At 37.1% G+C, this 17,189-nt stretch overlaps 1 protein-coding gene across 3 annotated transcripts in view; it reads right to left on the bottom strand.

Moving 5' to 3' along the window:
* The window catches only part of nlgn3a (neuroligin 3a), a 245,070-nt gene that overhangs the window by 18,536 nt on the left and 209,345 nt on the right, over window positions 1–17,189 (bottom strand). For all 3 annotated transcript variants that reach the window (XM_051649434.1, XM_051649435.1, XM_051649436.1), the window contains one exon: window positions 5,741–6,530. In XM_051649434.1, coding sequence (XP_051505394.1) covers window positions 5,741–6,530 — 790 coding nt within the window. The remainder of the gene's footprint in view (window positions 1–5,740; window positions 6,531–17,189) is intronic.

The following is a 17,189-nucleotide window of genomic DNA, read 5'->3' as shown; positions in this document are numbered from 1 at the left end:
AAAAAATAGTGTTTATTAAAAGTTAAGACTGACAGAAATTTGGTTCTTCCTGGTCGTTGTATTAAAGCGGTTTTCATTTTAAGTGTATTAGGGGCCGTTCACACCAAACACGTTTTTGCATCTGTCTGCACTCTTTTTCAATTATTTTGCTATGTAAACAAGCTCTAGGTGGACCTCTTTAATTGTTACACAGCATCATGCCGGAGCCCTGCTGTGAAAAAATTTACAATTTTTAAATCTGGAATGTCCTGTATTTGGCTGGTAGAAAGTTGGCAACCCATAAGTGTAGGAGACATGGGTCGGATCCCGCGATGAAACCAGGAAGTAATTGCTTTTGCATAATCAGGGACTAGCATGATTCGGAGGTTGCATTTTTCCCTTTCATATTACATTTTTATATGACTGATAGCCAGGTTTGGTGTTTGGGTTGGAGGGTAGAGTTTATAAAATATGCATTCCTATTCACTGTATTAGTGCCTGTACAGCTGAAAACAGTTGCTTCATAACTCGCTTTTGGTGCCCCTCCGTAGACATTTCACCTGGAAAATTGAGCTCACACGTGCCTATAAGCCCATCAACACTAACCTCTTTGACCACTGGGGGCAGTGTTTCGAATTCTGGTTAGCATAGACCGATTTTAGCTAAAGAAAATTCATCCTACTGTTTCTGATTTTACTATGAGATCAGTCTGCTTCTGTGGTGTTACTGTCACTGTGAAAACATTTAAAAAAAATTTTTTTCACAAAGACCACATAGCCATTTTAGCTAGCATATTAGAGAGCATGTGTAAGCATAAAACATACGTAATAACATTTTATATTTTTTATGAAAAATTTATACTTTGTACTGTCAGTGACCACAGACACCTATCAAAGGCACATATGCAATTTTCAGACCCAAAACAAACAGAAAATATACAATTTCAAACAGAAAAGTTCAAAAAACCTTTCTAATTATCTTTAAAGAGTCACAATCTATTGTATACTACAGACTTTACATTGTTGAATATATATTTTATAATTTATTATTAATAATAATAATAATTATTGTTATTATTATTATTATTATTATTATTATGTTTTTTTGGTCAAATAGTATTATGAAATTTAAATGTATGTGGTGCAATGAACTCCAAAAGTGTGACTGTGGATATTGTTTTTCATGATCTGTTGAATTTAAGCGCTTTATTACATTCACAGTTTTTAAATGATTTTATTATTATTATTATTATTATTACTACTACCAAATCTTAAAAGAAGCAATCAAAAATCATCTAAATGTCTGTTATGGTAATAATGTATCATATTTTATTAAAATATATTTGAATATACAATATATATATATATATGGAATAACATAAATGGAACTATGGGAATTATGTTGTGACTAAACAAAATAAATCAAAACTGTGTTATATTTTAGCATCTTCAAAGTAGTCACCCTTTGCCTAGAATTTGCAGACATGTACTCTTGACATTTTCTCAACTTCTTGAGGTATCACCCTGGGATGCTTTTTAAACAGTATTGAAGGAGTTCCCATCCATGTTGGGCACTTATTGGCTGCTTTTCTTTATTATTTGGTCCAAGTCATGAATAAAAAATAAAAAAATGTTTTGTTCAATTTTAGTTTTATAATGAAATAAATTAATATGGTGGCACAATTATATTTTTGTCTACAAAACTCATTTCAAACATTTAAGCATACGCCTTCAGATCAAAAGATTTTTAAGATCATGAGAAACATTTCAGTCAAGTGTTTCAAAACCTTTGACCGGTAGTGTATATATATATTAAATATATACAATATAATTTAATATACATTACAATTTAATATATTATTATTATTTTTAATAATATATAATATTTTTATTTTAAAAATGTATAATTGCTCAGAAATGGTTTGCAACACTAACCTAGAATGTCCTAAATAAGCTCCACATATTTATGGACTCTCTATTTAGTATATTTTTCTATCAGCCTGCATCTGTGGGCCTGGCATCCACTAAGGGAACATTTGTTACTTTGTCACTTCACTTACCCTAGTCTTTTGTCAAACATGGCTTTCTACCTAGATTTCACAGTTAATGGTTGTTTTTATGCTCTATTCCTACTGCAGGGACTTGTAAGCAGAAAAACACGACTGCTTGTAAGCACCATGAAGCGGAAAGAAGAATTTTGTTGTGGGGAATGATGCATGCTGTTGACATTAAGCGGCACAAGCTCAACATAATGTATATGTATATCCAGCTCTAGGTTCCATATTTATATGTTTCTGACTCTGGTAAAAATGTACAATTTAACAAAACGAGAGATACCAAGAAGTGCAATATAGATCATCACGTAGAGAAGCTGTGAGCACATTTCACATACACCAGTCCATTTCATGTGCACCATTTGCGTCTGCATCACAGCATGTGTTAGGACTAAACCAGAGAGTTTGCTGGCTGAAAGGGAAAGTTCACCTAAAAAGGAAAGTTCTGTCTTGATTTATACACCCTCATGTTGTTCCAAACCCATACTTTTTTCTTTCTTCTGTGGAACACAAAGGAAAAATGTCAAGGAATCACTACATGGTCACTCTGTGCAATGCAATTACAATGAATGGGAACTAGAACTTTCAAGCTTTAAAAAGGATGAAAAAGCACAATAAAAGTATCATAAAAGTAGCCATGACCTGTCTCTATATTCCAGTAATTTGAAGCCATATGGTAGCTTTGTGTGAGAAATAGACACTATAGATATAGATAACACATTAGAGAAGTTGCAATTTGTGAACAAATCATTATTGTGACTCTTCAATGAATCGTTTGAAATGGTTCAAAAACAAGTCTCAATGATTTGTTCACTAATAAGACATTTCTATTTTTGTTTTGAACTCACATTAATGCACCAAGTAGAGTTAGGTTGTTACGACTTAAATTTCAGCTTGTTCCTCCCACTGATCTATCGTATGACTTGGCTAAGAAGACTTATAATATATAGCATGAGTCATGTAGACTACTTCAGTGATACTCTTATGGTGATTTTGCATCTTTTTTTTAAGCTCGAAAGCTCCAATCCCCACTTTTTGTAATTGCGTGGAAAAGGGAGACCAGTATATTTTTAAAAAAAATATACAGGTTTGGAATGACATGATAGAATTTTGATTTTTGAGTTAACTACTCCTTTAAGATGAAAGTCATGATTGTGCATTAGAGAGATTGTGATGTTTATTATCTTGACATCTAATCCGTTGCTCTTTACAAGCCGACTGCTAAGCAGTATCAAGTATAATCCGGTCCTTACAATAGTGCCACAAAAAAGAGCAACTCTATGGGCCTGTAATATCAAAAACTCTACACAACCACATCACTAGTTCGTCAAACTGATTCTATAATGTCAGTCGAATTGGAAAGCCATTAGATGAGTGACTGCAAGAGGATGTAGTATTTGTCAGGTAATAAATACTGTTAACATAATAGAATTTCTGAGAAGAAGCTTTTAAAATGGCAGAGAGGATGCAGAGGTCACATAGTTCCACTGTGGAGGATTATTTTATGGACAAATGACACTGTGTTTGCAAAGGATAGATCCACGAATATTGGATGGTTTCATGCATTCATATCAAAATAAGTTCAAAAACCCATGAAATCCAAATTGGGAGTTATTTTTAGTCTATGTCTGTTAGCTTTGTTACCAGTATTGCAAAATAAACTTTTAGCAGGTATTCGAATGTAACATTTTACAGTATATTTACAGTCTATAGTCTATTTACAGCCTCCAACTAGCAAATCATGGTTTGTTGGTGGGTTATTTATTTCCTTTCCCAACCATCAGTTGGTTACAAAGGAAGTTTATTCATTTGACGGTTTTGCCGGGCTGTAAAACATAAACTAAAGAATACTGGATATTTAAAATACATTTTACCCCAGCTTCCCCTTTCAATAAGAAAAACTTCAATACAGGAAAAAAGTACACTCGTCAAACCATTTCATGGGTTCTTTCAGAGTTTAACTGAGAAAGTCTGCCTCAAGTTATTACCCCATGAGGCAAAACCAGAGTTCAATGCACAAAATGTCTCCTACCCTCAAGCTAATCTAACATTTTCTGGACAGATGTTGTTCTGAAGTGTTCTTTAATATGCTTGCAGAATGTTGACTTGAGCATTCAGTCTTAAAAAATAGCCTGCAGTACTCATCCATTAGCATTCCCACTCTGTGCATCTAATTTTTGGCTACCCCTTGTGTGCACTTAACAGTTAAGGAATGATTTATACATGTCAGGGAGTGTCATTTTTATTGTGACTGGTAAAAGTGGAGAAGCAGCAGCAGCAGGGCCAATCAATTCTTCTCAGTAACAGCGCTTGTCAAATTAGATTTGTGTTGTTAGAGCTAATTACAAGCAGTCCTCATACAGATCTATAATGCTTTGTGCCCTGGGCAGAATTGAGCAGGAAAGGGGGGTGGATGGAGGTAGGAGGTGCTGTTGGGGATGCGGTCACCTGCGGCCACACTGATCAACTGAAGAGAGGGGTTTTGATCAGTATTGCTGAGGGGTAGAAATGCGATAAGTTCCACTGATAATTCTCTCTGCACACGCTCTATAAACATTATACTCCGTAACGTAGACAACACCGCAGGCAAACAAAAACAGCCATGCTCATGCTTAGTGAGTGGTATCGTGTTATGCATGTTCTCTCAATTGTTAACTGGTGGTACACAGAAATTTCCATTTATTCATTTGGCATATGCTTGTATTCAAAGCGATGTACAGCGCCTGAAGGTATACATTTTAACAGCATACAAGTTCCCTGGGAATCAAACCCATGACCTTGGAATTTGTAGCACCATGCTCTACCAGTTAAGCTACAGTACAGGAATGTAATCTTAAGTATAACAGCGGTCCAACGATACTGGCTTTTTATTGGCCAATGCCAAAATTGTACCAGAGATTTTAATGGTCATATATGGGTCAATGATGTCTGGATCTATGAATTTATTCAAAGATACTTAAAAAACAATTACATGAATACACCTCAACTATGATGAAAATGTTCTCAATTGTTGAGTTCAAAGTTATTTTAATATTTTTTCTGGGGAGTATGTGATGTAACTGTCTAGAGAGAGAATAAATAAATAAATACATTTAATTAAATTAAAAACAAACAAATAAATAAATCTAATTAAAACTAAAATTCTTGGAAAAGTAAATGTTGAAATAAGTATTTATGTAATAATATTTTATTATTATTTCTAAAGATAAACATAAAAAAGGCAGTGAAACCATTTTGTTTTAAAATATTATCAATATTTTAATAACTAAAATTTTTCAGAACTTGATGCGTGTTTTAAACTAGATTTTTAAAAGATTTCGTATTTTTTTATCACCTCGGACAACCTTATTTGTCAATGACCCATATACCAATACCGATATACCGACCATGCGATTAATCAGAGAAATTTTAAGATTATTATAAGTGTCTGATAAACATAGCCAAATGTTAGGTTTCCAAGAATAGCCTGGTCAATGAATAATGTGGATTTTCTATTTTCTATGAATTTTGATTAAAAATTGTTTACAATACATCTATTAATATAAGAAAAGTCATGCCACATCCATTTAATTGGTCATTGCCCAAACTGTTTTAAAAATTTTGGCACTGGCCAATTAAAAATCCATTTCAGTTGACAGCTATTGTACCCCATACAATGCTCCAATTGCCCAGGTCTCATATATATTATTGGCAAAGGTAAGCACTTACCCAGTCTTGGCAAAGTTTGTCCAATAGGTCATGACGACAGCACTAAGCATGACATCATTTTTGGAGAAGTTGCAGGGGAAAAGGTCAGTCGGGCCAATCATGGGGATACCAAAGACGTAGGGCACCTCATCGCCGTGGGCTGCGTCTGACCAGGCGGGCTTCATCAAGCTTTGGCAGTGGTGGTAGAAGGCGTAGAAGTAAGTGGGGGAACCATACCGGGCATGAAGATCTGCCGTCACCACTGAGGGCTCCACCCACTGATGATCGGTAAAAAGTGCCACCAGAGTCTTACGTCGTGTTTCGGGGTTATCTCTATCTGCCCAGTCTGTGTACATGAACTTAATGGTCTCTCGAAGTGTATCCTTCCCCTCTGGGTAGCCATATAAACTATCCACAAAGTCTGAGACTGAGAAGTCAAAATCGTTGCCCGAGACCCCATCTTCAGAGTCCACAACGTTCTCCACAAAGCGCAGACCCTCGCCTTGGTTGACACCCAGCATGATGTCGTAGTTGAGAAACTCGCCCTGCTCCATGAGAATCTCAGGGTCATCAGGAATGACATCACCGTCAATGACTGGCCCGAAGGCCACATGGTATCTCACCGGCTGGATGTCTTGTTCCACCAATTCTCGAGCACTCTTCTTTCTCAGACAATCCACCATGTCTAGTGTGTCCAGCACATTACAGCCCACTTTCTCTGCCAGCAGCCTTGTGTACTTCACCGGCTGGTAGTTGACGGCCCAGCTGGACAACGCCGATCCGCTCTGGATTATGGCACGATGAAACAGTCCTGCAGCCATAGGGAAGGAAAAATTTGTTTTAGACAAGGCTCAACACCAAGATGCAATGATTAAAGAAGTCATATTTAAAACACGTGACAAGCCTTCTGTTTTTATTCAACACTTCATTTGCATTTATGCTTTTGGTAGATTCTTTTATCCAATGCAACTTACAGTGCATTCAAAGTAAATACATGCTATCAATATCAATACATGCTTTCACTGGGATTTGAACTCATGACCTTGTTGTTGCTAGTGCCTTGCTCTACCAGTTGAGATAGAGGAACACCAAAAAGCAAGATGTTGAACTAGTGTGAGCTTCAAAGAGATAGTTGGCCCAAAAATGGAAACTCCACTGTTATTTACAAACCCTAATGTCACTTCAAACCCATCTGACTTTCTTTCTTCCATGGAACACAAAAGGTGAATTACAAGTCTTCAAAGGGTTTACTTGTCAAATAATGACAGTGAATAGTGACTCCGGCCTGTCAAGCTCGAAAAAGGACAAAAAACACAGTAAAACCATAATCAAAGAAATCAATACAAAATAGGCACTTTATTACAAGTCTTCTGAACAGACGTAATCACTTTATGATCAGATATCATTGACTCTCATCGCATATCATGACCAAACGTCATGGTGCAAGAACCAATGAGATTTAATGTTATCGGCGTAGCTGCCATGTTTTTTTAATGCTTTATCAATTATTTGATTTGAGAGTGAATAACTACTTAAATTTAATTCTTTTCATCCCAAAAAGTGATCATATTGCTTTAGAAGACTTGGAGTACAGCGCACAAGTCATATCGATTACTTTTAATCAGAGGCGGGTAGTAACGGGTAGGTAATCTGTTACATTTACTTGAGTAACTTTTTGGAAAAAATGTACTTTTATGAATATGTTTTATGGTGGGTACTTTTCACTCTTAAGTAAATTTCTGATGAAATTTTTGTACTTTTACTTTGTTACATTGGGTAGCGTTCCTGTCATTACATTACTGGTTTTAATTTAATAAGTGTTAATAAATGCGTAATTTATTGAGATTTTTGAATGGGACTCTTACGACAGCGGAACTTCACAGCTGCACGCTGTCACTTGAGTCGAGTTCAACACGACAGCAGCAAGCGTGCAAAACAAACATTTCTTCACTCCACACAATACCTTAATTTTACACCAAGACAAGGATATATTTCAAGATTAAAATTGCAGCTTCAACTAAAGAAAACACGGTGTGGTAAGTTTTAGAGATTGTGACAATGTGGGCTTGTCTGTGTCATGGTGATCCTCATTCATTTTCAGTATGAACCTGTAACAGTGGGCTGTTATGACCTCAGTCTCTAAGTTTGCATTTTTATATCAGCACTGCAACATAGTGCCTACTGTAGAAATCCTTGTAAACATCCACGTTAAGTGCAAATGATTTGCCCTGCCTATCGCGATTGTGAGCATTTCTGCATGTGCAAGGTTGGTGCATGCACAGCGTTAGACAGATGCGGACGGCTTTGTCTTATGGAAAACAAGCTTCCAAACACAGAGAAAAGGTATAATTTACCCTTAGTGTACAGAACTAATGATCTAAATTCTTTTGACACTGACAATGCTGGACCTTCACTGAACTAAATTCAGGCAGGACGTAAAAAGCTATGAAATAACGACAGTGGCATGAATAAAGCATGATATTGCTTCAGTGTATAATTAAACACTATATATAACTTGGGACTGTGTGACATTTTTCATGTTTTTCACCATAATAATTACTTTAAAAAAGGTTTCCAAACTTCTCTTCTAATTGACAGATTCATCCAAATCTGAGAAACATCCTTAAAGTGATAGTTCAGCCTTTAATTAATATTATATCATAATTTCCCCATCCTCATGTTCTTCCAACCCCATGAAACTTTCTGTATTCTATGCAACCCAAAAGATGTTAGACAGAATGTTAGGGGACAAAAACATGCAGTGAAAGTTAATGATAATTAAGGCTAGCATTCTGTCTAACATCTCCTTATAGGAATAATTTTTCCAAAATTGAAAATTCTCGCTTCATTTACTCACCCTCATGCCATCCCAGATGTGTGTTGTTTTTTTTCTTCTGCTGAACTCAAAGATTTTTTGAAGAATATCTCAACTCTGTTAGTTTATACTATGAATGGGTACCAAAACTTGCTCAGAAATCACATAAAGGCAGCTTTAAAGGAATTCAAATGACACTGGTTCAATCTATGTCTTCAGAAGGGATATGATAAGTGTGGGTGAGAAACAGATCAATATTTAAATCCTTTTTTACTAATATATCTCCACTTTCACATTCTTCTTCTTGTGTTTTTGGTGATTCAATTCTTTATGCATATCACCACCTACTGGGCAGGGAGGAGAATTGATAGTAAAAAAAGGACTTTATATATTATACATTTATAGATATTTATCTGTTTCTCACCCACACCTATCACATTGCTTCTGAAAATCACTGGAGTCATATGAATTAATTTTATGCTGCCTCTATGTACTTTTTTGAGCTTCAAAGTTCTGGTCACCATTCACTTGCATTGTATGGACCAACAGAGCTGAAATATTCTTCTAAAAATCTTAATTTGTGTTCTGCAGAAGAAAGAAAAACATACACATCTGGGATGGTATGAGGCTGAGAAAATGAGAGCATTTAAATTTTTTGGTGAACTGTCCCTTTAATTTGATGCATGGAGGAAAGAAGTCATATGGCTTTGGAACAACATGGTGGTGAATAATGACAATTTCCATTATTTACAATATTATTAATAGTATTATTATTATTAATCATTCTGTAATGCATGTTAAATGTGTATCATGTACTGGAATATAGGAGAGTAAACATCCATTATGTTATATGTGAAAGTAGCTAGTTACTCACTACTTAAGTATTCTTTTTATTGGATACTTTCTTACTCTTACTCAAGTAATTTTTAACATTATTACTTGTACTTCTAACTTGAGTAAAAAAAATTTTTTTTTTTTTTTTTTTTTAAGTAATTGTACTTGAGTAAAGTTTTGGCTACTCTACCCACCTCTGCTTTTAATGTGGTTGTGTGTTTTGTTTTGTTTTCTGTCCTTTTTCGAGCTTGACAGACTGGAGTCACTATTTATGCTTTATTCAGTCATTATATGGCAAATAAACCAGGTAAAGACTTTTAAATTCACCTTTTGTGTTCCACAGAGAAAAGAAAGCCATATGTGTCTGAAGGGGGTAAATATTTACTAATTATTACTAAATAATTATTCATTAGGGTGAGTAAATATTGACAGAATTTTCATTTTCGGGTAAACGTATTCATAACCTGTTTAGGCCTAAATACCCAGAGTTTGTTTGCATTGATTTCAGATAATCACTTCTTTCAATGCAAATGCAGAAGGCAGACTATGATTAAACCTAATCATTACACAAACATGGGCACAGATGGCCATGGGGCTGAGAAATGCACCATAATTTCATCCACTCCACTGCTATGTTCATGTTCACAGCGATGATCTACACCCACATTTGTGTCAAGACCAGACGCATATCTGAATGTGCCGAGATGGACGTTTTAATGTTCGCATGTCAGCTGTCGAACCCTCTGACGGATCTTTTGCTCTCTTAACCGCAGATCACTGATAAGCAGTTGCAAATGCAATCTAATTCTTCTTCTACACTTACACGCCTACTCATTCTCCACCAAAAACCAAGGGTTCTCGGCTTGGCAGTGCGGAGGTAGCATTCGAACTACACACTTCCCTGCAGCAAGAACCGTTTTGGCTTTACTCCCATCCTAATGGCTGCTCAATATTACTATTACCACACCTCTGCAGTGAAAGCAATCATAGCTAGTGGCTCCATGTGCAATATTTTACAATACTGGAGGGAATCTAGAAATACCCAGTTGAGCCTGCATGTACATACTCCTGTTCAATTATTATGAATGCAATGAAAATTGAGATATAGCTGGGCTGCTGCACATTTGGGGGATCAGAATCACATGTAGGGATGGGAATCGTAAGAAATGTAACAATTCTGGTTTCTTAACAATTTCGACTCCTTTTTGGTTCCATTAACGATTGAGGAATAAATATTTGGAAATAAGAAATGCAATTCTTATTGGATTTACTGCCTTCAGCAGCCTGTTACCAAGTGATGAGATCATTTCAGATATAAATAGAACAGATTCTTGCAAAAGGTGTTTTAACATAGACTTTTTACAACAAAACTCATAATTACAACTATACAGTAATTACTCTGATTTATGTCTCCTGAGCCTCAAGTAGACAGTAACAGTTCTTGATCCTATTCTTATGGTTCAGTAAGATTTTGTTTCACTATAAAGAATCGACTCATGAGTGACATTCATTTGGGATTCGATTCAAAAGAGTCATTCGTTCGGCAATTGGGCTACAATGGTCGCATTGTGGATTTCAAAGAACTGGCTCATAAGGGTAATTTGTTTGGAAATCGGACTATACTTGTCGTGCTCTATGTTTTGCTGAGTAGATAAGAAATAATCAATTCATAAGACTCGGTCGGGAACCGGACTACGCTGGTTGCACTGTATGTTTCACGCTGCTATTTCAATAGTGGAGCTGCAGTGCTGCAGAACGGAATGGCAGGAAACACAGTCAGAGTATTTTAGTATGGTGTTCCCTATGCATCGTTGAAAGATGCAAGTTTGAACCAATAGTTGAAAGTCATGAAAATCATTCAGTTCCGGTATTAAGAAAGAAAAAAGAAGGGAAAATTCCCAACCCTAATCGCACAGCCCAAAAAAGTTATTTTTCTTTTGTGCTTGTGCTAGCGATGCGTTCCGCTTTCTGCCTCAACGTCCTCCAGGCACTTTCTTACCTGACTACACAATTGATCCACAGCTTGCCTTTTCTTTGTTGGCTCAGTGCACACTAAGGAAATTTACCCAGTACTTAGCTCTTCTCATTTCCACAAAGATAACTTTCCAGAGGCCAGGCAATGAAGAGAAATTGAGGCAGGGCTTGCACTTTGCAGATGGGCAGACTGTGATATTTCCAAACCAACTAACCTGCGTAACCTTTTATTTTCGCAATTGCTCTTATGTTAAGGAGGTTGGGGAGAATGTCTGGTGGTGTGCTCTCAGATGCAGTGCTCGTATACAGTTAACACCTCTGAAAAATGTGTATATGTGCGTTTGTCAGAGAGAAAGAGTGAAAAAACTACAGAAGTTCAGGACAGGATAGTGGCCAGACTCCCAGGGTGAGACAGCAGATGTCAAGGATATCGGCTCTCTCTCCGAAGCATTCACAGGGAGGCTCAGGGATGAAAGATGCCCACCTGGGGCTCTGGAAGGCAAGACTCTATTTCTGCCCTTTCACTCACTCTAATGGCCCAGCTTTCAGCTCTTTGTGGATAACACACAGTTTTAGGCCAGTAAAATACTCTACCCAAGTAAACGAATGCTTGGCCAATACATTGCAAGTGCTAACATTCTGCCTAACCTTGCTTTTTGTGTTCCACGGAAGGAAGAAATTCATGCAGGTTTGGAACAACTTTTACATGCAATTGTGCTTTACTGTGGCAGTAATGCGCTTCAGTTCTCAAGAGGGAGATAAAGTTACCTTCAAATATCTGTGGCATTAAAGTGGATGTGTTATTATTTAGGTAGCTAGCTTTAAGTATGCTGATAGTTTAACTAACTGTAACCAAGTAGATCAGCAAGATTCTCTTCAAACTGTGCTCCACTATGGCAGTGGTTGACCAATCTGACGTTAATGCCCGCTACTGTGCTACAGTAATGCAACGTGTACTTATTAGGGGTGTAGCGGTTAAAATGTCTTGTGACTCGCTTTGTATTTAAGTTCTGTGGTCACAGTTTCACTCAGTCAATACATCTTTGTTTATTGTTTAACTCATTTTTGCATCTGTTTGCAGTTTCTTTTCCTCCCCCTCTAGCATTACAGTGATTCAGTGATACCAAAGTCCCTTTCAAGTTAAGTCAATTCACTCTGCGGCTATTTTGGGAACACTGCTGGGCAGCTGTTTTCTGTGGATAAGAGCGGCAGACAGCTTCTATGTACTTGAATGGGGAAAGGGTAAAATCTCCAAAATGGTTGGTCAAGATTACGATCAAATAACATATTTCAAATTATCAGTAAAATCTGACAACAATTGTATCATAAATTTACTTTCTTTAGCTCAGATCAAAGGAAAAAAAATGCTATTTTACAGTTAATGCACATGCATGTTCTCAAGTTGACTGACAGGCGATGTCTGTATCTAAAAGGTGATTGGCTCTTTTACCTGTAAGGTGGGACTTCCTTTTCAACATCCACCACATTAAGTGTTCAAATTTCTCCCATTCATTTTAATACAGGTGCTCAGACTCTTGTGATACAGAGAATTAACGTATTTATGTTGGCTTAATACTGTTATTCTACAGACTTGTTTAGGCTTTTTCCAAAATCCCTCAACAAAGATAAAAATTATCAATTGTAACTTCTAAACTTTCAATCTAGATTCTCCAAACTTGGTACATTCAGACTGTTCTGACTTGGGTTGCTATGACTTTTCTAACTGAGCGGAATTACAGTTTTTGTACAGCGAGCTATCACAAATTGGAAAAATCTTATAGACTTTTGACCGACTGTCCAAATCAATCAATCAATCAATCAATCAATCAATCAGTCTGTCTATCACATTCTACCATCCATCCATCCATCCATCCATCCATCCATCCATCTAATAATTCTTCGAAACAGACCATTAACAAATCATACACATTTAATATTATTTTTGCAGAGACTTTGTCAGATATGAGATGAACTGCACAAACGAACTGAACAATGGATGGCAAACGTCAAATATTTTTTTTTGTTTTACGTAAATATTTCAGAAGGCAACGATGGATGAAATCACCTCGCATAACTACATGTGTCTGCATTCACATACTTGTGTAGAGTATTTTTCAGGTCTTACCCTACCAGTCCTTACATCACAGTTTTGCAAACTAGCTCATTCGATGGCTTGACCAAACAAATGTGGTGGAAAAGATGGTGGAAGACTACAAAATGCCAATAATATTTGATGTTTGATTGTACTGTTGACATGGTGCATGTAGGGCAGAGAAACATGTATTGTTTTCATTGCAATCTGGGCCACAAAAGCTGTCAGACTGCTAATAAATATGCAACGATTTCATCCCATTGGCTGACCCTAGAACAGCATATGGGTCACCACAGTGGCCCTGTGATTCATGCACTGGATTTAAGACATTATTTCAGGTGAAGGTCAACACCGACAGGTACTGTATTCCAGGTTCATGTGCTGACTGAAGCGATGTTCGGAATAGCATGCTACCATCCTACTATTTCTGCAGTAAACTATTCTGAACATAGTGTGTGTGTGTGTGTGTGTGTGTGTGTGTGTGTTTAAGCTGATTGTGCTCTTGTTTATTTTAGTAAAAAAGCTAGCTGTGCTATTAATTTTGTGCTTAGGTTTTATAAGTACACATAATTTTTATTGTCACAGCTGTGGAATTTCTTTTTTTATTCCAGTGGTTCTCAACTGATGGGTCGTTACTCAAATAAAATGTCTGTTCTGATATTACTGTAAACAGCAGGGAAAACAATGCTAAATACAAATAATTAAATGCAACTAACCATATAATTATGCATGGTTAGTATAGCAAAATAAACAGACTTAGCAACTTTTAAAAGTGAAAATGCTTCTTTTGCTGTTGACATCAAAGGCTGTGCATCCAATCAAAGTCAAGAGTATTTTGGCGTCATTTCGTTGAAGCAAGCCAATTTCGGCAGATGCCAACATCGACAGGTTGCATGACATGCCCACATCCTCAAAAAACATGAGCAAGGGGGAAAGAAAATACAGCCCAGACTACATTATATATACTAAATGTGTTTTGTGCGGTGAATTATTGGCTCCTGAGAGAGATATTTAGAAACTAAAATTGTCAGTTTTCCTACTCAGCGTTTGTCATGTAAATAATTTTTAATGCACTTGTGCATTTCATGGTAATATTAATAATTTTACATTTTTGTTTACTTTTGTATGATAAACAATTATCATACAAAAATAATCATCAATTATGTTATTTGTACTGTGTTGGGTCACCACTTCATGTCCTACATAAAATCTGGGTCCTGAAGCAAGGCCAGTTGAGAATTACTATTTAATTCCAGCAAGTAGACAGTTTGTTGTAGATCTGCTGCAAAACACTTTTCCAAACAGATTTCAATGCATCTAATTAGGTTTCCCTGGTGTTGTCGATGACCTAGCGTGTTAGCATGATCTATCAAATGTGTGAGCCCAGTAGGGGCCACAAATAAAGGCAGTTCTATCTAACTACACTTAACATCAGACCACTTGAACTACGATCAGTCAGTGAGAGGCACTGGTGGCATATTGAGGTCATGGTGAATTATGACAGGAATTGGGAAGTAATCGCTCATTTGGCCTCGCTAAAACACCACTGCTTTGCTGTATTTTTCGACCTCAGCTGCCACCGCTCTCAAGACGCCGGTGAAATGCCTGCACTGAACATGATTCGGCTGGTGTGAGCAGGGGATAATTTACTCCAAGTACAAACCAGTGACCAGTGACCTTGTGCCATGACAAGCGCCTGGTCAATTTGAAACTATTTTAGAGGCAACGATAACAAACAACATGTTCAAATTCATGACTGTACTTATGAGACAGGTCACACAAAATTCAATAACTTCTGAGAATGGACTACATCCTAATCATATGGAAAATGAGATTGAGGCAATTATGTAGGTATTCCGTTTCATAGTACTCACGTCATAATGATGATCCTCAAAATGTTTTAACTCTAAGGACTCTAATAGACCCCTAACCCTAAGTTTTAAGCTTATACTGCATTTTTTGTTCAAAATACATAAATTATACCTCAAATTTAGTGACTTGCTATGGAGAGGTGTTCTATTACGTTCATAAGAGATCAGACTTAAATTTTTTCACCTGGCAGAAAATAAATTGGGCAATAACAAATTCCATAGATATACACCCTAGATCACCCTATAGCAATCACATACGGTAGCAATGCACTCAGACACCCTAAGCAAACCACTGAGCCACACCCTGGCAACCATTCACATTTTCTTCTGAAAAGGTACAAATCTAGTTGAAGCTTAATACTGTATTTCTGCTTGTGTATAGATTTGCAAGGCTAACTTTCGTACAAATATTGGTGTCAATGTTAGCAGTGTTAAATTTATGCAAAAATGAACCCATGTGATTTTAAAGTACTATTGCATCATACACTATTGGCCAAAAGTTAGGAATAATGTACAGATTTTGCACTAATGGAAAGAAATTGGTACTTTTATTCACCAAAGTGGCATTCAACTGATCACAATGTATAGTCAGGACATTAATAATGTGAAAAATTACTATTACAATTTGAAAACATTTTTCAGAACTTCTTAAACTACTTCAAAGAGTTCTCATCAAAAAATCCTCCACGTGCAGCAATGACAGCTTTGCAGATCCTTGACATTCTAGCTGTCAGTTTGTCCAGATACTCAGGTGACATTTCACCCCACGCTTCCTGTAGCACTTGCCATAGATGTGGCTGTCTTGTCGGGCACTTCTCACACACCTTACAGTTTAGCTGATCTCACAAAAACTCAATGGGGTTAAGATCCATAACACTCTTTTCCAATTATCTGTTGTCCAATGTCTGTGTTTCTTTGCCCACTCGAACCTTTTCTTTTTGTTTTTCTGTTTCAAAAGTGGCTTTTTCTTGGCAATTCTTCCCATAAGGCCTGCACCCCTGAGTCTTCTCTTTACTGTTGTACATGAAACTGGTGTTGAGCGGGTAGAATTCAATGAAGCCGTCAGCTGAGGACATGTGACGCGTCTATTTCTCAAACTAGAGACTCTGATGTACTTATCCTCTTGTTTAGTTGTACATCTGGCCTTCCACATCTCTTTCTGTCCTTGTTAGAGCCAGTTGTCCTTTGTCTTTTAAGACTGTAGTGTACACCTTTGTATGAAATCTTCAGGTTTTTTTTTTTTTTTTTTTGCAATTTCAAGCATTGTATAGCCTTCATTCCTCAAAACAATGATTGACTGATAAGTTTCTAGAGAAAGCTGTTTCTTTTTTTGCCATTTTTGACCTAATATTGACCTTAAGACACGCCAGTCTATTGCATACTGTGGCAACTCAAAAACGTCATGGTTACTGGTGTAACCTCCGTTCCCTGATGGAGGGAACGAGACGTTGGTGTCGATGTAGTGACACTAGGGGTCACTCTTGGGAGCCCGAGGCACCTCTGGTCTTTGATAAAAGGCCAATGAAAATTGGCGAGTGGTATTTGCATGCCACTCCCCCGAACATACGGGTATAAAAGGAGTTGGTATGCAACCACTCATTCAGGTTTTACGCTGAGGAGCCGATATAAGGTCCGGCCATTTCAGCGGGTAGTTCAGCGTTGTGGCAGGAGGGACCAACGTCTCGTTCCCTCCATCAGGGAACGGAGGTTACACCAGTAACCATGACGTTCCCTATCTGTCACTCACTCGACGTTGGTGTCGATGTAGTGACACTAGGGGTCCCTATACAAAACGCCACAAGGCTGAACTGTGTTACGTGAACTGGCGGTGTGTGGTGGGCAGACTTGCTGTGTGCCTCATAGCCAGCACACCAGGTCGACACG

Source organism: Myxocyprinus asiaticus, chromosome 22 (assembly GCF_019703515.2).
Source record: "Myxocyprinus asiaticus isolate MX2 ecotype Aquarium Trade chromosome 22, UBuf_Myxa_2, whole genome shotgun sequence".
Lineage (NCBI taxonomy): Eukaryota > Metazoa > Chordata > Actinopteri > Cypriniformes > Catostomidae > Myxocyprinus > Myxocyprinus asiaticus.
The sequence above is the reverse complement of the archived record's forward strand: the minus strand, read 5'-3'. Positions and strand labels throughout refer to the sequence as shown.